Source organism: Eptatretus burgeri, chromosome 4 (genome assembly GCF_056783735.1).
Source record: "Eptatretus burgeri isolate ZD-2024b chromosome 4, Ebu_testis_v1, whole genome shotgun sequence".
Classification (NCBI taxonomy): Eukaryota; Metazoa; Chordata; class Myxini; order Myxiniformes; family Myxinidae; genus Eptatretus; species Eptatretus burgeri.
This window is the reverse complement of record NC_140964.1, coordinates 136,148,697-136,171,935: the sequence shown is the minus strand read 5'-3', so window position 1 is coordinate 136,171,935 and position 23,239 is coordinate 136,148,697. Positions and strand designations below refer to the sequence as shown.

At 42.5% G+C, this 23,239-nt stretch overlaps 1 protein-coding gene across 1 annotated transcript in view; it reads left to right on the top strand.

The window, feature by feature from the left end:
* OBSCN (obscurin, cytoskeletal calmodulin and titin-interacting RhoGEF) overlaps nt 1-23,239 on the top strand; it is a 498,370-nt gene that overhangs the window by 271,709 nt on the left and 203,422 nt on the right. The window contains exons 67-72 of the mRNA XM_085876584.1: nt 1,590-1,634; nt 6,257-6,309; nt 9,580-9,723; nt 15,781-15,923; nt 16,180-16,386; nt 20,091-20,170. Of these exons, the coding sequence (XP_085732710.1) occupies nt 1,590-1,634; nt 6,257-6,309; nt 9,580-9,723; nt 15,781-15,923; nt 16,180-16,386; nt 20,091-20,170 (672 nt within the window). The remainder of the gene's footprint in view (nt 1-1,589; nt 1,635-6,256; nt 6,310-9,579; nt 9,724-15,780; nt 15,924-16,179; nt 16,387-20,090; nt 20,171-23,239) is intronic.

The window sequence follows — 23,239 nt, the reverse complement described above, 5'->3', positions numbered from 1 at the left end:
AATTCTGGCCCAATAAAACGTCACCATTGAAGAGACCTGTTTCTGTAAATTCTAAATTCATATTTCAGGTTTTCTGGCCCATCGGCCGGCAGGATGGCCTTGAGGTTCACACTCTCACCTCGAAGCTATCTAACCTGGGTTTGAATCTCTACCCAGTGAAAACTCTCATCCCGGTGTTTCACAGGCATGGGGGAGACATCATTGTGTTTACCGTCCCGAAGATGGATGTTCAACTTTGGGTCCGGTCTGCCGCCATTATTTAGTGGACGTTAAAGATCCCACGTTAGTTAGCGAAGTGTAGTTGAGCTGTAACCGGTACCCTCAACAAATCACAAATTCCTGCCCTAACCTGAGTCGAACGTCGGGCCTGGCCAGCCGGTTCGTGAAACATTGGCTCCCAAGGCAACCCCACAAGAACATGGGAATATTTGTGACCTCCGAAGAAAGAAGTTTTTATTTCCCAGAAAAATTTGAAATGTTCTTTTTGCATCATTATTGTGGAAAGACTTTGCATGTATCATTTATTAAATTGTCAAGTCCTGGATAATTACTGATATGGCTGATTTATTTATTTTTTTTGTAATTTTGCAATACGGCTGCTGTCGCTGACACTCGAAGGGTTTTTTTTTTTTTTTCAGTTGCTCTATAATCTAGATATCTTGTAACGGCCACAACGAACAACTGTATTTCTTCTTCGTTCGTATGCGGGGTAACATCATTCGCTCAGGGCTCGGCTGTGCCGCTGATGCAGTTCCCTCTGCTGGTTAGGGGAGAAATGTGTCATTGTTCAGGGTGCGGGCGGTCGCTCACCGACTCTTGACTTGATGAAGGTCCACCTACAGGTGCTGGCAGGTGGGATTCCTGTTTAATGCCCATCCACGAGGGACGACACACATATTGATGAATCGTCCTGCCTGTGAAATACCGGGCCGACAGTTTATAGCTGGGTCGGGATTCAAACCCAGGCTTACAGCATGCGGTATTAACTCTCTTTTTCTTCACTCTCGGGCTACGGCCCCTCGTCCCCTCAGTGTCTACTCCTACTCTGCTGAATAATTCATCTACACTGATTTTATCCCTACCTTTCATTATCTGAAACATCTCCATCATATCTCCTCGTAACGACCTCCTTTCTCGTGTATCAAGCCCTGTCTCCTTCAGCCGCTCCTCCTAACTCGGTGTGGCTTGGCCATGGGGAGTAGTAGATTTATAAGTCTTAGCAATGGCTGACTACAGTAAAATCTTGTATACTCTTTGTCACCTCATTGTCACCTCATTCATCTCAAAACCATTGAAATGTTTTTGTTTTTTTTCCTGGATTTTTTTTTAAAGAATGTGCCCATGTGCGCTCTTTAAAAATTCCATTTTAATTTATTTATTTTTTATTTAACTGCTGATGTGTTCAATCTGCGAAGGTAAAAAGGGGAGAGTATTTGCCTTGATGCTCTTTTTCATGTTCTTAGTTTAAACAATCAAACTTTGTTCCATTAAAATTTTTGCGGTAGATTTACTCTGCACGATAAGAAGAATATAATGAAAACATTCGATGATTGTTTGAACGTCATGACGACGCATTATCTGCATTGCAGTTCTGCTGAAGGGGAAGCTGAGTGGTCGACTGAATTGGGGCGCAGGTAATGAAATGATAACAAACAGGAATGCTTTGGATAAATGATCGACAAGGATATAAACTAGAAGGGCACTCGGGGATGCACATACCACCGCCATGCAATGCCTGATCCAGTATAACATATCAGGCCTGATAAATTTTGAGAAATATTGTGCTGAAAATCATTTTTGGCTCCATCTCTCAATAGTGAAGAATCAGTTTTTTTTAAAAATAATTAAATAATTCACGTATCCAGATCCGGATTCGGATCTTCACCAAAATTGAATCAATTCTTCCGCATTGCATCCCCAATGTGTCCACCAAGTGTCGTCCAAATCCGTCATCAACTTTTTGATTTATCATGCCATAAATTTGTTTCGCTCCATCTCTCAATGGTGAAGAATCACTGAAAAAATTCTGGTAGTTCAAGTCGTTGTCGAATCTGGATCTGGATCTTGACCAAAATCTATTCGGTTCGTCCTTGTCGAACACCCAACCTTCCCACCAAATGTCTTCCAAATTCATCGCAACTTCTTGAGATATCCTGCACACAGAAACAAACAAACAAACAGGGATGAAAGCAAAACCTCCTTTCACCTTTAGTCCGGACTTAATATAGCACTTCTTTTCTAGAACTTATCTCTTGTTAATTTGTATAAAACAGCTCCAACAAACCACTGCACACACACACACACACACACACACACACACACACACACACACACACACACACACACACACACACACACACACACACACACACACACACACACACACACATATATATACATACAGGGTGAGTCAAAAGTAGTGCCTGATTTCTGTTTTTTTGGCTGTCAGATTCTTTCTGGGAAGTCATGTTGTTAATAATTGTCTTGCAGATTATTAATTTTCAGAATTTATTGGTTCACGAGCACCAGCCAGAGTGACCACTATATTCGTTATGTCTGTGTGTCTGTCTGTCTGTCTATCTGTCTGTGTGTCTGTCTGTCCAGTGCATAACTCCGTGGACTTTGATCCGATCTTGATGAAACTTGGTTATGTGTTCGATATCAATGACGAGTTGTGTTTTCCTGGATGTCGGCGTGCTACGCACATTGCGGGTGGAGCCATGCCCCAAAAATAGCCATTTTTAGGGGGTAGTCGCATTAAAAATCTATCTTCTCCTAGGGAATGGACTGAATGGAATGAATTCATCGGTATTTTAATAGCGAAATGAATTGTCAAAAACTTGTCGTTGTCCGATTATTTTTCATTTTCGTCACAAGTTCAGGGTCACAAGGTCAAAAACTTAGAAAATTGCAAATTTTGACATATAAATCATACGACTGCCCAATCTTTGAGAGCTAGGATGACAATATTTTTTATGCATAATCTTGAGGTCATTCCCCACCTAAAGTCTTCAAAACCATTTTGCTCTATATCGAACACCTTGCCCGTGGCGCCCCCTTCAAGTTTGTTTTTCGCTGATTTCATCAAAGTATGGATAATCCGAGGAGTGCGAAATGCCATATAGCCTATATGACGTTATATTTTTCCTGGAATGTTCCAGAGGAAGTTTTGCACCAAAGGTCATAATCCTTGACCTTTGACCTTTAAAGGCCATAAAGGTCAAATTTTCAACTTGTGGGAATCGAACCGGGTTTTCGAACTCTGGGGGCTCAGAAAAGACCTTGTTTGTCGTGAAAAGCCTCATACCATTCAGGAATTAAAGGCTCAAATCACTGCAAAGTTTGAGGAAATTGAAATCGAACTCTGCAGACGTGTGTGCCGCTCTGTGCCTGCTCGGCTGCATTTGTGCATCGACCATGAGGGAGGGCACTTTGAAAATTGCAAGTAAAACAGCTTGGTACAGTTCCGCAATAATTTTTTCTTGAATAAATGGTTAGATAAACATGTCATTCATTTATTTCTACCTTCTTGTATACTGTAATACAAATGGCAAACAAACAATCAACTGACAGAAATCAGGTGCTACTTCTGACTCACCCTGTGTATGTATATATATATATATATATATATATATATATATATATATATATATATATATATATATATATATATATATATATATATGTTGTTGTTGTTGTTCGTCTTTCGGCTGCTCCCATTGTGGGTCGCTGTTATACGGATGATCCGCATACTGATTTGGCATAGGTTTTACGCCAGATGCCCTTCCTGGCGCAACCCTGGCCGCCTCTTACGACACAGGGATAAGGATTGGGTTTCGCCATGATTCCGGGCTGCCCTACACACTCTCATAGCACGACCCAGCGTTGAGCCCCCGTCCTCAAGCGATCCTCCAACCCAAGCCTCCGAGTAGCCGGATTACAGGCGCACGCCACTTATATATATATATATATATATATTTTTTAGTTTTTGGTAACCTCAACTCTTTTTTTTAAAAACCTTTGGCAGTTTACTGCTTAGCTTTGTATCATTTCAGGTTATTCACTGGACTTAAACTGCTTAAATTTCAGTAAAAACTGAAAAAGTTGAGGTTACGCCCGGGTTATATATATATATATATATATATATATATATATATATATATATATATATATATATATATATATATATATATATATATATATATATATATATATATATACATACATATATATATATATACATACATACATACATATATATATATATATATATATATATATATATATATATATATACATATATATATATATATATATATATATACATACATATATATACATATATATATATATACATATATATATATATATATATATATATATATATATATATATATATATATATATGTATATATATATATACATACATACATACATATATACATATATATATATATATATATATATATATATATATATATATATACATATATATACATATATATATATATACATATATATATATATATACATACATACATACATACATACATACATACATACATACACACACACACAAAAGTTTTGGAACACCCCCATTTTTCAGTTTTTACTGAAATTTAAGCAGTTTAAGTCCAGTGAATAACCTGAAATGATACAAAGCTAAGCAGTAAACTGCCAAAGGTTTTTTAAAAAAAAGAGTTGAGGTTTCCAAAAACTAAAAAATATTGTAAATTCCAGAGTTGTTAAAAAGGCCCTTTTCAGGGAACAAGTAATGGGTTAGCAATTGCAGCTGTTCTGCAGCAATGGAAGTAAATTAAGCCTTGAAAGTCGATACAAATAATTCCTTCAGATGTCCTAACTTTTGTTGATTAGTTACAAACCCTCTGTCTGTATAAATCAGTGTTGGAACAGACTGTGTTGCCACACCCTCGGAAGAATTCCTTGGACAATATTGCACTGCAGGAGGTAGTACATTGCAATCATGATGGCGAGAAAAGACAATTAACAAAGGAAGACAGACAGACAGACCATTATAACCCATAAAAGTGTCGGTCTTTCCTTTGGGGAAATTGCAAAGAAGCCAAGGTGTCAGTGAGTACAGTTTCCTACACAATCAAAAGGGACTTGGGAACTGGAGGAAACAGGAAGACGTCTGGCAGACCCAAAGCCACAGCACAATCAGAAGACAAGTTTCTGAGAGTCAACAGGTTGCGTGAAAGGCAGCTCACAGGACAGCAGCTTCAAGCACGGCTTAACACTGGTCGAAGTAAGGAAGTCTCAGTTTCAACTGTGAAGAGAAGACTTTGAGCTGTAGGTTTGACAGGTCGAGTGGCAGTAAGAAAACCATTGCAAAGATGGCAAAATAAGAAAAAGAGGCTTGCCTGGGCCATGAAGCACCACCAGTGGACTACTGAAAACTGGAAGAAGGTCTTATGGACCGATGAACCAAAATTTGAAATCTTCGGTTCATCACGCAGGGTTTTTGTACACCATTGAGGAGGTGAAAGTCTGGTTTCGCAGTGCGAGATACCAACTGTCAAACATGGAGGAGGAAGCGTGATGATCTGGGACTCTTTTGCTGGATCCAGAGTCGGTGACTTGCACAGAGTGACTGGCACCCTGAATCAAAAGAGCGACCACAGCATTTTGCAGCACCATGCAATACCCTCTGGTCTGCGCCAAGTTGGTCAGCGGTTCATCCTACAGCAAGATAACGACCCAAAACATACCTCCAGGCTATGTCAGAACTACCTTAGAAGAAAATAACAAGATAGTAGGCTTCAAATCATGGAATGGCCAGCACAGTCTCCATACTTAAACCCCATCGAACTGGTTTGGGATGAACTGGAAAAAGGGTGAAAGCAAAGCAACCTACAAGTGCAATACATTTGTGGGAACTTCTGCAACAGTGTTGGGAAGAACTTTCCAAACAATTTTCCATTTCCATTGTCGAAAGAATGCCACGAGTATGTTCGGCTGTTATATCTACAAAAGGTGGCAACTATTATGAGTCAAAAATTTCGATTAAATTTTGTTCAAAAAAAAAAACGATTCCATGATTTATTTTTTATCTGCAATTGTTTATTTGTTCTATGCTTAAATTTCAGTAAAAACTGGAAAAACAGGGGTGTTCTAAAACTTTCGACCGGTAGTGTATGTACATATATACATATATATGACAAAAGTCATTGCTGTGGAAATGATGAACATTTTTCGATCGTCTCTCACGTGCTACCTGATGCTTTCTTTGTAGAAGAGTCCCCGAAGAAATTCCTGTTCCATCTCCAGAAGCGGAACCAGATGCCGGTAACATTTCATCTTGTGTACTTTCTGGTGTAATGCCTTTTGTTGCATATCATTTCAATTTTACTTCCGGGCATGATGTGCTTGGGATTCGCACAACAAAATTGTCGCTGATTCTCCAAAACCCCAGCACATGTCCTATCAAAATGGTTTGGAAGGTACCAAACACTCTTTCAATCGATCCATTTAAATGTTGTTTCCTGGGAGTGCTTCTGTCTTCTCTTGCGGTGGCAGATTTGATTCAGACTACATTAGAGTAGCGTGTCGTGAAATGAGCAGATGAGTGCAGTTTGACTGATCATTGTATGAAACATTAATTATTCCACGTGTCCGCCCCGAACGCTACTCTTTCCATAATCGGGAATCCCCGTACCCCGTACCATCGAGTGTACGCGTGAGAGCGGCATGCAGTATCCCTCCCGCCCCGGATTTACTTTCTCTACTTTGCACCTTTGCACGTTTCTTTTTGATTTATTTTTCTGATTGAAAACTTGTGAAGGAGCTTAACACGATTGACGTGCAGGACAGAGACATCAGTAGACATTGGTGGACTTCTATGTGAATTTCAAGGACATGAGGAGACAATGGACAAAGAAATACATATTGGGCGTGCAGAGTTTTGATTCTGAGTTCCAAGCGTCATGAGCCATCCGGTTCGATGAGAACACCAAAAAAGGTCAACCCACCTGTGGATCCCGATTGGCCATAATAACAATGAACGAACACGCAGAATAGTGAGGTTTACTCTGTTTCTACACAATGGCTCAACGGGCTATGATTTTTAAAAAAAACATTCAGTTTAATTCCACATCAAATGGTGCATTGTATGGAGTTGAAATCCAGTTGTCAATACAGGACAGGTTGAAATAGGCAATGCATTATCATGAGTGTTCCAGTGGCTCGGGACCTCCGGTGGAATACCCACCGCCGGTTGCACCATGTCCCCTTGGAGGGGCCATGCCGTGCAATGTTGTGCAAGCACTACAAAGATGTTTAGTGGGAGGAGGACCCATGTCTTTGTGTGACGTGTGACCTCCATCACCTCCCCCCCTCTCCCAGGAGTACCATGGACCGTCACTACAAACAGTACACCAGTCCATGGGAAGTGGGTTGCCTCTCGAGACACTGTAACTCTCGAGGAGGGTGCAGGTGCCCATTTCCAAATGCCCGGAGAGAAACGCCCGGGTTAAAATACCCAAAATTTGAACACCTGGAGATACCGGCGTTTGTGGTTTTATTTCATTTCCACACATGCCATAACCTTTAGAATCTCTTAAAATCAACCAAATTACGATTTTAAACTCCAGAAGTGAACTCAGCAGAGGTTTTGACTGCTATAAAAGTGTTCATTTGTCCAATTCATACAGAGACAACATTTCGGGCATCTCCGGGAGATGTTTAATGTGACGGATCAGCGATTAGCGATCGCTTGCCAAGACTGTCATTCCTCATCAACCTTTTCATTGGAGTGCTTGCTTTAGTGCAAGCTGAAGCTCATGGTCCAGGCATTGGTCTTCAACATGATGGCCCCGAACACCGGGCTGAGGTTGAGCACCTTCACCCTCCTTGAGAAGGCCCTGGACAAGGAGCTTGCCTGAATTATGTGCACGTGTTCGAAGTGATGCTGTCAGATGTGTTCTCCATCACCCTGGGAGCAACCGATGGGTGTGACATATGGCTCTTCAAATGCTTCCAGAAGATCTGATCCTCCATCAACGAGGCTTACTTCCGGCACACCAGTCACTAGCTCTTCATTGGCATGCCAGATGGTCTGCGATTGGAGATGACATCATTCTACGTGGACTGGTCAAGAACCAGACCCCACAAGAGGATTATGGAGAGCTACTTCAGCTCTGCCACGTTAATCTGACGAACGAGGATTCTGTCCTGTTGTACTACCCTCTCTGACACTGGAGAGTTCTAATTCATTGTTCATGATAGCACTGTCAACTCATCATATTTTGATGGAAAACATTGAAAATTTTCGGGGTTTTTTTGTTTTGAATGGAAAAAAAATCATGAAATGTGCAAATGGGACCAACCTCGAAATATTTGTGCATGCAGACTTCAGGTTTGATAGGTGACGAGGGGCAGCCTTGTGGAGAAAGACATTTCCAACTTTTTGGGGGGGGGGCACCCTAATATATATATATATATATATATATATATATATATATATATATATATATTATATATGATGACAACATACATGATGTCTGTCTGTCAGTGACAGACAGACAGACATATAGGATGTCTGTCTTTCAGTCACACTTGATTATTCATTCTAAAGCTAACAATATATTAATTTGGTTGGAAAGCTAATAGATTCATTTGGAACATAAATTTGTGTCAATTTACTCATCAGGACAACAACCACAGTCACGACGATGACAGCAGTAATAACAACAACGACGTGTTTTTGAAGATCCTTTTTTTTCGTGTTTCACTTCATTTTACATCCTCATTGTCACTCACCGATAGACACGCAATATGTTAATGAAGTCCGCCATGGTGTCTTCTGATTGAATGTGTCAGTGAAGTGATGGGGATGCAATTCTCGTGGTTAAGATAGTTATATCCATCCCATCCATTGGGACCATACTCTGTGCAGAGCGTCGGTGCTGCCTGAGCAGTCTCCTTGGCTATTGGGCGAAATCCTGGATGGGTCGCCACTCCGACACAGGATACCAGCACGCTGGTACTCATTTTGCCGACCTTGGAAGGATGGCAGGCAGAGTCAACCCCACCTCGTGTTAATTCAACAGCCGAGGAGCATTTGAACTCAGGATCCTGGATTCTCAAGCCCACCACCCTAACCATTACGCCAACACCAGGCATACAGTGTATATACCTCAGTGTAAGACAAGTGTTGCTGAACAATGAACAATGCTCAAGAAGGCACGTGTTGCATAAAAGCCAATTCATTTCCTGAAAAACAGATGATCAACTTATGATTGAAGAAGGACATTGATAAAAGTAGCATTAACTTGAGTCATCACTGTCCCGGTGACGGTGGCTTTGAAATTTGCAGTTTGTTCTTTTAAAATCAAGATGAACAAATCCATTTGAGAATATACGAGCAACAGACGAGGGTTTCTGGGTAAAATAAGTGGCTGAGATTATTAATTAAAAAAAAAAATTCAGGAATGGTTCCACCGTTGCACGTTCGAGAATGTTCTTCATCAGTGAAGTTTACTCAATCATTTGAAGATTACAGAAATGTTTGTTGGCTGGGAACACATCCAGCCTTAAATGTGCCTTTTCTGTTTGCAGAAACAATTCCTGTCGAGGAACATGATACAGAGGGCAAAGCGGAGAAAGAATTTTCTATATCTGGCTCGTATGTCCTCTCCAAAGATCTCCTTCACAGGCTCACATCACAGATCTCTGAGATTGTCTCGAGTCAAGTTTCTCAAGGTATGTCTCGGTCGCGTCACAGTTGGATGATCAGTGCATGTTCGGGTGATTTGACATGGGTCATAAAAAAAAATAAGAAGCTGAAAGTACGTGTAAGCATGCCTGTGAGAAAGGGGTGTGCCTCTGCACAACGGAACGGTTTGAGAACTTCCTGACTAACTCGTCCAAAAGGTTGATTATGTTGCTGTCGATGTCGCCAAAACTACCTCCGATATGCGCCCGTAAAAGGCCGCAGGTTTGTTGATATTTCTCGTATATCCCTATATTTTTTTTGTGAGTCCATTTTGCATTAAGGAACAGAACAATTATGGTGAACCGTTTCGAAATTTCCACTCTTTTCGTTTGAATGCTGAAATCATGTTTAAAAGACGAATAAAATTACGGATTGAGTGCTATTAATGGCAGGCTCTAAGTGCCCTGCGAGCCGAACCGAGTCAGAGTAAGCACACACACAGCACTTGCGCAAAAGGCCTCATTTAGTGTCCATACCTCATTTTCAAAAGTCCCATATTGGTAATAGGACTTTCCCCCAGCTCCTCCAAATACACACATTCTTCCAGGAACTTCCTCCTGGAAGAACTCCCAAATTACAGGTTGACTGCCCCTCATTCTTCCAAGAACTTCCTCCTGGAAGACCTCCCAAATTACAGGTTAACTACCCCCTCATTCTTCCAGGAACTTCCTCCTGGAAGACATCCCAAATTACAGGTTGACTGCCTCTCATTCTTCCAGGAACTTCCTCCTGGAAGAATGCCCAAATTACAGGTTGACTGCCCCCTCATTCTTCCAGGAACTTCCTTCTGGAAGAACTCCCAAATTACAGGTTGACTGCCCCTCATTCTTCTTGGAACTTCACCCTGGAAGAACTCCCAAATTACAGGTTGACTTCCCCTCATTCTTCCAAGAACTTCCTCCTGAAAGAATGCCCAAATTACAGGTTGACTGCCCCTCATTCTTCTTGGAACTTCCTCCTGGAAGACCTCCCAAATTACAGGTTGACTGCCCCTCATTCTTCTTGGAACTTCCTCCTGGAAGACCTCCCAAATTACAGGTTGACTTCCCCTCATTCTTCCAAGAACTTCCTCCTGAAAGAATGCCCAAATTACAGGTTGACTGCCCCTCATTCTTCAAGGAACTTCCTCCTGGAAGAACTCCCAAATTACAGGTTGACTTCCCCTCATTCTTCGAGGAACTTCCACCTGGAAGAACTCCCAAATTACAGGTTGACTTCCCCTCATTCTTCCAAGAACTTCCTCCTGAAAGAATGCCCAAATTACAGGTTGACTGCCCCTCATTCTTCTTGGAACTTCCTCCTGGAAGACCTCCCAAATTACAGGTTGACTTCCCCTCATTCTTCCAAGAACTTCCTCCTGAAAGAATGCCCAAATTACAGGTTGACTGCCCCTCATTCTTCTTGGAACTTCCTCCTGGAAGACCTCCCAAATTACAGGTTGACTTCCCCTCATTCTTCCAAGAACTTCCTCCTGAAAGAATGCCCAAATTACAGGTTGACTGCCCCTCATTCTTCAAGGAACTTCCTCCTGAAAGAACTCCCAAATTACAGGTTGACTTCCCCTCATTCTTCGAGGAACTTCCTCCTGGAAGAACTCCCAAATTACAGGTTGACTGCCCCTCTCTGCAATTTTCATGCATTTGGTATGACCCAGCTGGGGTTTGAACCACGGACCTCCCAGACTTGGTGTGGATGCTCGAACCATTACACCACCGAGTCTGGTTCAACATTTCAAATTTTCAAAGTCTGATTCAGCTCTTTCTTATAAATGCCACCCCATTGAGATTGCTGAAGCATTCAGGAAGTATGAATGCCGGGAAACTGTTTGCACTTTGCATGGTTTGCAATTTTCAGAGGTCGCCCAGGCGAGCCAAGGTGATGTCTCGTAATATGTTCTGTCTAATCCCAATGAATCATTATCGATGTAAATAGCTCTTTCATGTTTCAAATATGTCTGCGAGAATGATATCTTTCACAAGGTAGACATCATGATAGTCCCCTAAATTTCCAATGCCAATTGCTTCCCATTCCCTCTTGTTCCCAAATGCATGGTTATTATCATTCTTTTTCGGTGGTGCCACTAACAATGGTGCAGAAGGATTCTCTTGATGTGTGCAGAACATTTTCCCCGTGACCAACTCGTCAGCTTTTATCAGATTGTGTCTCAAACTCCTTTTGTAATTGGCGGCTGAAGTTAGTCGCCACTACATTTTTTTTTAAGGTTTTGGGAATGACGTAATGTTCTTCCCAAACTGGTTTTATCACGGATCTATAACTGTCTCCAAATATATCTTCGATGAGATCCACCTCGCTCAGTCAGGATATTATTTTGTGAATTAAATTCATCTTTGATCATTGCTCGACGTCGCACTCGGACAGCCTTCTCCGTTTCCTCAATCCCTCTGATAAAGAGATGCAAGTGATGGTTTGAGAGATTGTGGAAAATCATGGAGATGTTTTGGGGATTCCTAATATTCTGATATATTGCATCCATCGTGGACTGCTTCTCAAGGCTTCCCTCTTGTTTTGTTTTTTTGGATACAACGTCAAGGATCGTGGAAGAGCTGGAATGTGGAATGATCTCTTGTCCTGTCCTGAAAGAGAGATACAGTCTCACAACAGGAATCTCCGGCTCGTTCCTCTCATGAGGATGAAGACCTCTGGAAATTGAGCATTCTTCATGGAAATGTTCTCAACAATGGAACTCACTTCCTGTTAATATTGTAACGGCCTCAAGCGGCCATTTCGGTTTTTCAACATCACTTGAAATCACATCGATACAGATGCTTTTTCTTGATTTTTTTTATTTTTTATTTTATTTTTACATTTCGTTGGAGTTTTCCATAACTTTACTTCTGTGACAATCTTCCCACTCTCTATCCCCCAGTCTTCCCCCAGGCTGCCCAAGCTGCACTCTTTCTAGAATTACACACCTGGTTACCCTCCACTATTATTACCTGAATGCTCACCTCTACTCCTTCATCTCTCTAATCTCTCATCTGTGGAACCAAATCCCCATCTGTTGTCTCGTGCCCCTCCCTCTAATCCTTATGGAGTGCTTCCCACATCATCTTGTGCCTTCTCGCATGCACACCCTTCCCCCCCTCTCCTCCAACCCCTTCCCTTTCCTTTATGCCTTTCATCCATAACTTATGTGTGATGTCTTTGTGTCCACGTTCGTGTTTGATCCACCATCAGTCTGTGAACCTGCTTTCCTGTTTTGTATAGTTCCTCCATTAGCCGAGATTTCTGTGTACAAATTGAATTCATTCCCTAAACTACATTCACAAGTTAGCCAGTGATGTTCCTGGGAATGGAAGTAGTTTGAGCAGTCATGGGTTTAAGTCTCCAACACTATCAAGTTTAAGTGCCTTCAACTTATATTTGGCCTCTTTGATATTTAACTAGAAGGGCACTCAGTAGAGCGCATACCTCCAGCACGTGATGCCTGATCCACGAGAACATTACCGGGCCCAATACATTTTTGAAATATCATGCTATATATCGTTTTTGAGACCTATCTCAATGATGACGAATCGCTTTAAAAATTAAATATTTCTCATATCCAGATCCGGATTTGGATCTTCCCCAAAATCGAATCAATTCGTCCTTGTCACACACCCAACATGTCCACCAAATGTAATTTGGATCCGTCGACAACTTTTTGAGATATCCTGTACACAAACAAACGAACAGACAGAGAGGGGTGAATACATAACCTCCTTCACCTTCGGTGGCGGAGGTAAAAACAGCTGAGAAGAAGTTAAAATCTTCACTTGAGTTTCAAACTTGGCAGCTCGAGTAAATTGTATTTATTGGTTCACGCGTCACTAAGTGACCACTATATTAGTTATGGGTGTGTGTCTGTCTGTCCCGGGCATAGCTCCGTGGGTTTTGATCCGATCTTAATAACATTTTGGTGGGAAGTTTATATCATGATCTAGTTGTGTTTTCCTGAGAATGGGCGTGCTGCGCCCATTATGGGTGGAGCCACGCCCAAAAAACATGCGTTTTTAGGGGGTAGCCGGTTTCAAGTTACATCTTCTCCGAGGGGGTTTGTCGAATCTGGCAGGGGTTTCGGTATTTGGTTAGCCCAATTGCACCTGCATAGCCCCACGGAGCTCGATTTTTCATTTTCATCCCAACGTCAAGGTCACAAGGTCACGAACTTAGAAAATGTCAAAAAAAATCAATAAAGTGGGCACCGAGCTCCTCGGGTTTTCAACTGTTTCGAATGAAAGTTGGTGTGCAAGTAGTGCTCTTCGAGTACGACAACTTTCATCGATTACGTTTTTCCCGATTCCCGCCAGTTTGCCCGTGGCGTCCCCTCGAAGGTCAAAAAAAAAATAAGAAAGGCGAACCGTGTACATTGCTCGTGAACCATCGCCGTCTCCAGACTTGTTATATTTCGAGACATACATTTTCTTACTTGTTTTGTCCTTTCTTTTCTTAAAAAAAAAATCTCAGTTCATGAATGAGTAAGGTGAAAGAGGATATAAAGGCAGAAGTGCAAACAGCAGATGCTGGCAAAAACAACCAGACACAAACAAGAAGATGAATGAATGGGTAAGGATAAAAAAATATTTACATAATAAACAAGTAAGTGGGGTGAATGTCAAGAAGGTGAATCACAAAGGAGTATTAAAGACGAAATGAGTTGCTCACCGTGACATTGAAACCCAGAAGGGGAAGAACGGGATTGTACCGAGTCAAAGGGCGAGTCGTAATCCTGGATTTTGGAATGCTCCTGGAATAATTTGTGCATTCTTGAGGTTCAGGGGGAGCAGAGGGCTGAAAGAGGTGGTGGAGAAAGGTGGAGATGCCACCAACTTGTCCACAACAAAGGATCACCAGGCCTGTGCCCCCCTTCTTCTTTACAGGATACACTAATAATGTTGAGAGTTTTGGATTTCATCGCTTGCAGGTGTTAGTGTTGAAATGCGGTCACTATAGCCTCGCAAGAGAAAGGAGTGGACGTTGAACCGCATGGCCATTGGGCCGCATAGGCGATGAGAAGTTCATATTTATTGAGGAAGGACTTGGCACGATGAAGGATATCTAATCTGCTGCTCACTTTGTAGGTCAGCCTTCTTATCTCTGGTCTGCCCAGGAGAGATTGTGCCTAATGGTGAGGCACAGATATTTGAGGGACCGAACATCTTTCAGTATGTTAGACCAACGGACTCACGGAAAGCCTTCACGGCACTGTCGTGACTAGTTGTTACAATCGGGCTATCAGCCAACTGACAGCCTGTTGTTGGCTTAAGAGTTAAGGCGGCTGGCTTAAGATCTGAGGGTTTTGAGTTCAAACCACAGTCCCGCCACTGAATTAACACCACGTGTGTTTGACTCTGCCTGTCATCCTTCCGAGGGTCGGCAAAATGAGTACCAGCTTGCTGGTATTCTGTGTCGGAGTGGCGACCCGTCCAGGATTGTGCCCAATAGCCAAGGAGACTGCTTCGGCAGCACCGACGCTCTGCACAGAGTATGGTCCCAATGGATGGATGGATCCTTCCGAAGTCAGCAAAATGAGTACCAGCTTATTGGTAACAGGGGGCACTGCATCAGCGGCACAGCCCCCCTTACAGAAGTGATGCAACCATCAGCCACAGGCTGCATAAGAAACAGCAGCAGCCAACTGGCACGGTGGCGGTTGAAATCATTTCAGATGAAGGATAGAGTTGGAATAGATATTTAATAGCTTGCCCACGTTAGCAGAAAAAAAAAGAGGTGAATATGGAGTCGTCATCACAAACGGGACGACATATGATGCAGATGGGAAAATCAACTGGAATGTAGAGCAATGTGGACCTCAAGGTGGCTATCCCAGGGACTCTCAACATTGCTTTATCTTTTGTGTCTTTAATATTTATTTATTTTTTCTTGGTCACAACGACACATTTCATCAAAGGTTGTTTTGTTGTTGTTTTTTTTCGCCCCCATATGTGCTCGTCTTTTATGCTTCTTTAGTTCTTCAAGCATTGTTCCCCCATGACCGAGAGTCCTAGACCATCTCACCCATAATATCCTCATTCTCTCCTTAGCGACGTTGAAGATACCCGGGGGTGATGGCAGTGATGATGATCAGCAAACGCTGACACACTCTCCAAGACGCGTCCGTTCCCATCCTCCATCGGTGCTCATTGAGACACCATCCGGTTCCGATGAGGGAGAGTCTGAGGGAGAGGTTGGTAGCCTTGTTGCATTGAGGTGAAATATCGACTTTGTTCAGCTTTGTGCAATGTTGAAATGGCTGAAGCAAGGTGTGTTCTTGTCACGTCCGGAGTTTTCTTTCCTGGCGGTGTGTGCTTTATTCGCCACGAGTTCAATGAACGTGGCTGGGCCTGCTTGTAATGGGTTTGTTGTTCCGGTCTGTCATATTACACAAAATTGAGAGGCTTCAGGTAAATTGGCCTCCATTTCTTTGTGCTCCCATACCCCAGAGTTATGATATCTACACGGCCATGGCTGACTACACCCCTCCAGGCTTACCTGCTGACTCAGACTTCTTAGTTTTGAAGATAGGTCAATACGTGGAGGTGTTGGACAGTGCACACCCATTGCGTTGGCTTGTACGTACCAAGCCCACCAAGACGACCCCATCCCGGCAAGGCTGGGCTTCTCCCGCGTTTCTACAGAAGAAGTCCCGAGTGAGCTTGAAGCCTTCATCACCTATCCTGGACATTGTTGTTTGTTGTTGGTTTTCATTGTTGTTGTAGTTTGTGTGTGTGTTTTGGCTTTGAATTTTGCCCAGTGATGGCAAAATCATGCAAAAGTACCTGTCTGTGATGGGAAAACTTAAAGTTAATCTTTCAAATGAAATTATTTCATGGACTAACTGTGTTGCACTTTGTTTCATTTAGAGCCAAAGCTCTGATCTACTTATACCGCCCACCGCTAAACGGTGTGTAACATCAGGCAACGGAGGTTGAGGGAACGTGTGTGCATGGTTAAGAGAAAACACAGGTCGTTGCAGTGAAGGGGATTTAGAGAGAGAGAGAGAGAGAGAGAGAGAGAGAGAGAGAGAGAGAGAGAGAGAGAGAGAGAGAGAGAGAGAGAGAGAGAGAGAGAGAGAGAGAGAGAGAGAGAGAGAGAGGGAGAGAGAGAGAGAGAGAGAGAGAGAGAGAGAGAGAGAGAGAGAGAGAGAGAGAGAGAGAGAGAGAGAGAGAGAGAGATAGAGATATATAGAGAGAGATAGGAGGGGACAGAGAGGGAGAGAAGAGAGAGGAGAGCGAATGAGCAGAGAAGCACAGCTTTTTAAAATCGACTTAATCTCAAATTCATCATGGATAGAATAATTAGAAGTCCTCACACAGAAAAACTTAAATAATACGCCTCTTGATCACACATTTCCAAGAAACAATCCAGCCTTTTCAATTTCACATCAATTGGTCATTCTGTTTGCCAAAAAATCCTATATTGGTCACTTTGGCCTCAATTTACAGCCTCGAAACGGCCTCTGAGGCCACAGCCACCTCGTCCATATTGCTTCTCACACCAAGTTTCATCTGTAACCCGAGTATGGAGTTTGCAACTTTGAAGATGTGGCCGGGCATGAGGAACAGACCCATATAGATGTGTAGATGTCCTTATTTATTTTTATTGTCATCATTATTATTATTAGTATTTTTACTAGTGCGGGCCCGTAGGTGCGTGCCCATAGGTGCGTGCCAGTATGTGCAGCTTCGTTCCTTCACTCTTGTAAACGACGACTGGATTGGGGCATTTTTTCAATTACATTGGACAAACCGTATCATAAATGGCGACAACTTGGGAAACACCTGGGAAACATATTTAGGTCCCCAGCGTCAATTGTGACGTCATATCAAACGAAGAAGAAGAAGAATTGGGATGCCCCCTCTCTCTCGCCCCCCTCTCTCCCCCCTATTCTCGCCCCTCCTCTCTCCCCCCTCCTCTCTCGCCCCTCTCTCTCTCTCTCTCGCCCCTCTCTCTTGCCCCCACTCTCAAACCCCTCTCTCGCCCCTCCTCTCTCCCCCTCTCTTGAATTGTGACGCCCCCTCTCTCACCCTCCTCTCTCCCCCACTCTCTTGCCCTCCTCTCTCCCCCTCTCGCCCCCTCTCTCGCCCCCTCTCTCCCTCCCCTCTCTCACCCCTCTCTCCCTCCCCTCTCTCGCCCTCCTCTCGCCCCCCTCTCTTGCTCCCCCTCTCCCCCTCTCTCGCCATCCAATCTCTCCCCCCCTCCTCTCTCACCCCTCTCTCTGTAAATGTATTCACAAATGTCTACCAAGCACAACAATTAATTCAAACCTTGGGAAAAAACAGCTTTCAAACCCTTGGGAAAAAGTTGTTTCCCTTGGGAAAATTCAAACCTTGGGATTAATTAATAATTTGAACAATTCATTCAAACCTTGGGAAAAAACAGCTTTCAAACCTTGAGAAACACTTGGGAAACAGCTGAAACGGATGAAGAACGATATCAAACCTTGAAAAGGCACATACTCAGGTCCCCAGCTTCGATTGTGATGTCAATCGTGCAAAAAAAAAAAAAAAAAAGATTCATTGTGACGTCATAGTACCGTGTCCTGTCATTGGTTGACAGACGTTATTGGTCATTATTGGTTGACAGACAATATAAAAGTCGTTATTGGTTGACAGACATTGGTCATTGCATCACGTTATTCTTTTTATTACTAACAATTATTGTGCTATTATTATTAATATGCTGTTCTCAATATTCTGAGATATCTTTGGGAAAAATGGCATGATAAGGTGGAACGACACTTCAGCTGCGATATGTACACCTTTCCAACACTGAAAAAAGCAATAAAATGGCCGTAACTTGGGAACCGCTCGTCCGATTAATATCAAACCTTGAAAAGGCACATCCGCGGATCCCCGGCAATATTCCTGGCAAGTTTAAATCAGATCGGACTGGTGGTTGTCGAGAAACGGCGGTCGCAGACACACACACACACACACACACACACACACACACACACACACACACACACACACACAGAAATTGCTGGAATTATAGATAGATTATTTTATTTTTAACATTGATCTCGGACTTATTGTGAAGCTTGTACATATTTATTATATGCAGAACAGAGACATCAGTCGACATCACTGTAGTTTTACATGAATTTCAAAGACATTAACAGACAAGAGATAAATATTGATGGAATGTGAGCGTGGGGATCTGACTATCATGAGGCATTGGTTGAGAGGACAACACAAAACAGGCCAACCCAAATTTATAGTTGTACATTTGGGGTTACAAAGAGTTATCTCAGAAATTAATATTGCTGTTGACCATTATTCACACCTCTTGAGATCTTGCTTGTTGTACAGACGTACGGGAATCTCACCACGTTCGTACTCGTACATTGAGTTGTACTTCCGCAAAAAAAATGATAAATTTGATTGCATATAAATAATCAAGCTTTATCAACCTTGTGCTTTCATGATAGCACATTCAAATAGAGGGAGGTGCGTTAGAACCGATAAAACTCAGGGTTCGTGCACCGACGGGTGTTTCCATAAACATCATGATTCTCGTCCTCAATTTCCCGTGTGTTTCCTGCGGTGTGACTGATGTCTCACATTCCCCATTTTCACATGCTGCGTCCCACATTAGCAGGATAAGTATGCCGATCCTGGCTCGTGACAACCAGCCATCTTGTCTTCCTCCCAATGATAAGATTCCAATGACCCGCAGCCAGCTGGATTGTTCCTTAACAATGGGAAAATCCCTTCACTGACATCCTGCTGCAGTCATGTGATCAAGATATATCAGTAGGAAACCTGCTCAGATGTATCTTCGATGTAATTTAAAACATTCTTTAAATCAACTTACTGACTCCACACTTCAACAGTGTGCATGGATGTCTGTGAAAAGGAATTGATTGAAACACAGCCTTGCCTTGTAGTTCACTGACCGCAGGATCAGTGCATTCAGCCAGAGCGCGGGTGTCTTGCTGGTCTCAAATTCAGGGGAAGGGAAGGCAGCTTGAGGGGAGAGGAAGGGAAGGCAGATGTGTGGTGGAGTGTTGATTATGATTCGTACTGTCTCATCAAAATGATTCTTCATAAAATAACAGCGAAGATGAAAACAAAATAATGACTGAAATACATTTTCTCCCGGTCGTACTATAAACATCACCCCGACACATCCAGAGACAAACACCGCCCTGACGCGTCCGGAGACGAACACCACCCAGACACGTGATCGCCAAAGCTAAAACTAGGGGAGGCTTACCCTTGCCGATTGTTTTTTTGATTGGAGATATCTCATTGATTGTTGAACTGATGGGCTTTGTAATGGAGGTTTGAGCTAATATTAGCTGATGAAGAGCAGGACGAGTACAATTTTTTTTTATTTGTCTGGACAGGTCCCTATCGACATTGGCGTGGATGAGTGGGGATTGCCTGGTGAAGCAGTAGAACCTCAAGATAAAGACAAACATTTCAGGTGAACATTCTCAGTATTGTCTGATCCTTCTCATGTGTAGCCACCTTTGAGCAGAAAAAAAAAAAATCAGTTTCTCATGGCTTGAAACAGCACCCCTTTATCAATATTGGGCTTTTTTTTTTACCCAATTAGCTGTCACTCTGGCAAAAAGGCCAGGAGGGTCTGTTTGAGACAAAATGTTTAAAACTATCTTGGCATGTGCGTGGACGCGCACGTGCGATTTTATAATCAAATGTTTACAAGCTGATAAGGCCCTTACTTTCAAAAAAACAACTACATATTTCAACCTGGTTTGCGATTAAGGTAAAGTTTCGCACTGTACACGGTGTTCGAGATTTAGTATAATTTCTAATATCATCCAGTTACAGATACACCAAAACTTGTTTGCAAATCAAGGGTTAGATCTCAGCAAATATAACATCTGTACATTAATTAACACCAGTAGAATAAAGATAAATACCTTCACCAGAATATAGTGAAACATAAGAGTCAACTTGCGTTACCAACAAAAGGACCGAATGACAGAACGACTGGAATGGTGACCACGAAACCGTGTGCAGCACTTGCTGCAAGGGTAATGGGTACCCCCAACAAGGTGGATGTGTAGTGGGCACCCCCTGTTGGTCAGATCCCCTGCAGCAAGTGCTGGTGTAGCACTGGTGTTCATGGTTTGCACTCCAGTTCAGAGGCATAGACCTCGGTATATACTCCCTTATGGGATGACATGTCGGAACACTTTTTGGTGGGAATGCACTCCATCTGATGATGGCCAGTGGTCCCCAACATTTATGGTATGATCATGCATCCTGGCCTTGTGCATGAGGTATGACCACAAGACGACAATCTATCTTCTCCTGAGTGCCGCACACATACTCAAACACTCAGCAATGACCCAATACGCACAGCGGGGAAGGCACGTAGCTTTGTGAGCACACAGCTGGAGCATATAATGTAATATGACAATGCATTGTCCAACCGACAGCAACACCATGACATCACAATCACGATGTGCTGTACTGTGAACCCCCAAAGGGAAGCTCACAGCATGAATCAAGCCTTAATTAAGGGCAATGGTTTAACACTCCATAAGTGGAGAAAGTAGCACAGGAGCAGACATATTTGGCATGTGTCCATGTGCACGTGCACGCACGCATGTAAATACGGTGGCCTGCAAAAGTATTCACCCCCGTCCAAAGTTTTCCCATTTTGATGCCACTTGTGATTATTTCATGATGCTTTCAAATCAAACTTAATAAATAGAGGCTTCACAAACTACTCCAATGTGATAAATATCTTAAAATGCAGATAAAATGTGAATAAGTTTCATTCACAGAGAAAAATCAAATGATTCTCGGTTTCGTAAATATTCTAACCCTTTCCCTAATTCGCCCTCAATCACCTCAGGATCAAATTGTTTGAAAGGTTTAAAAAAAAAAAGTGTAATCGGTTCCACCTGCATGTAATCAGTGGTTCAAATTAAAGATTAAGCTCCCAGACTGATCTAAGGCATTTTATGGTGCAACTCACTCGGTCAACCAACAAGGTAAACATGAAGACCAAGGAGCTTTCCAAAGAAGTCAGACATAAAGTGGTGGAGAAGTACCGTTCAGGAGAGGGTTATAAGAAGATTTCAAAGCCACTCATTTACCCGTTGAGTACGGTGAAATCCATCATTAAGAAGTGTAAGAAGACGTATCATACCACCCAGACTCTACCCAGATCAGGTCGCCCATTCAAACTCAGCAGCCGGACAAGCAGGAAACTGGTTCGGGATATCACTGTAAATCCAACAATGACTTTCAAAGATCTGCAAGGCTCTCTGTCTGAGATGGGGGATCAGTGTTCATCAATCAACGAGAGACCGTTCCCTTCCCAAAGCCAGCTTCTATAAACAGGTGGAAAGAAAAAAGCCATTACTGAAAAAGACACATGTAATAGCTCATATGGAGTTTGTGAGAAAGTATTTTAATGATACTGCAGACATGTGGAGAAAGGTTTTGTGACCAGACAAGACAAAAATTGTACTTTTTGGTCTGAATTCAAAGCATTACATGTCGGGCAAGCCGAACACTGCACATCGCCCAGTCAACACCATCCTAACTGCTAAGCATGGTGGTGGCAGCATCATGTTACGGGGCTGCTTTTCATCAGCAGGGACTGGCAAGCCCGTCAGGATGGAAGGGATAATGGAGGGTGTAAAATACAGGAGAATCCTTGATGAAAACCTGCTCGACTCAGCCATGAATCTGAAACTGGGGAGGAGATTCACATTTCAGCAGGACAATGATCTGAATCACAAAGATAAAGCCACACTGGAGGGGCTCAATAAGAAGAAAATAAATGTTCTTGAGTTGCCCGGTCAAAGTCCTGACTTGAACCCAATTGAACATTGATGGCGAGACATGAAGATTGCAGTCCATCGACGATCCCCATCAAACTTGGCGGAACTCGAGCAGTTTCCACGTGATGAATGGGCAAAGATTTCACCGTCTCACTGTACAAAGCTGGTCGAGACCGACTCAAAAATACTTGTAGCTGTCATTGCTGTAAAAGGTGCTTCCACCAAGTACTGACCTCAGGGGTTGAAAACTTTTACAACCAGTGAATTTTGATTTGTAAAAGTTTTTTGAATGATAATCGCATCAATATTTCCACACATGATATGTGGTAATTCACATAATGGAATGAATCAAAAGCCAGGGTTGAGGGGGTTTTGGGTAGAATGTTCCACAAACCGAATTTAATAACATTGATGGATTTAATCCACACAACAACAACAAAATATGTGAAGCATGAAGCATTTTATTACTTAAAAAATTGCAGAAACAAGAAAAACAAGTAGCGGTACTTTCAAAATAGCGGTACTAACCCAAACCCCCATGCCAAATCTAGAAATAACAATCCTCCAGCGCGCGACATTGCCGGTGCACCTTCGGCGCCCGGCGATGCCACCTTGCAGCACATGGAGACGAAATTGGGAGGGAGTGGTGTACAATAATTAATTGATTGATTAATTGCAGAATTAAAATAAATATTCGTAAAATAATTAATTTCTCAATCAATTGCCGA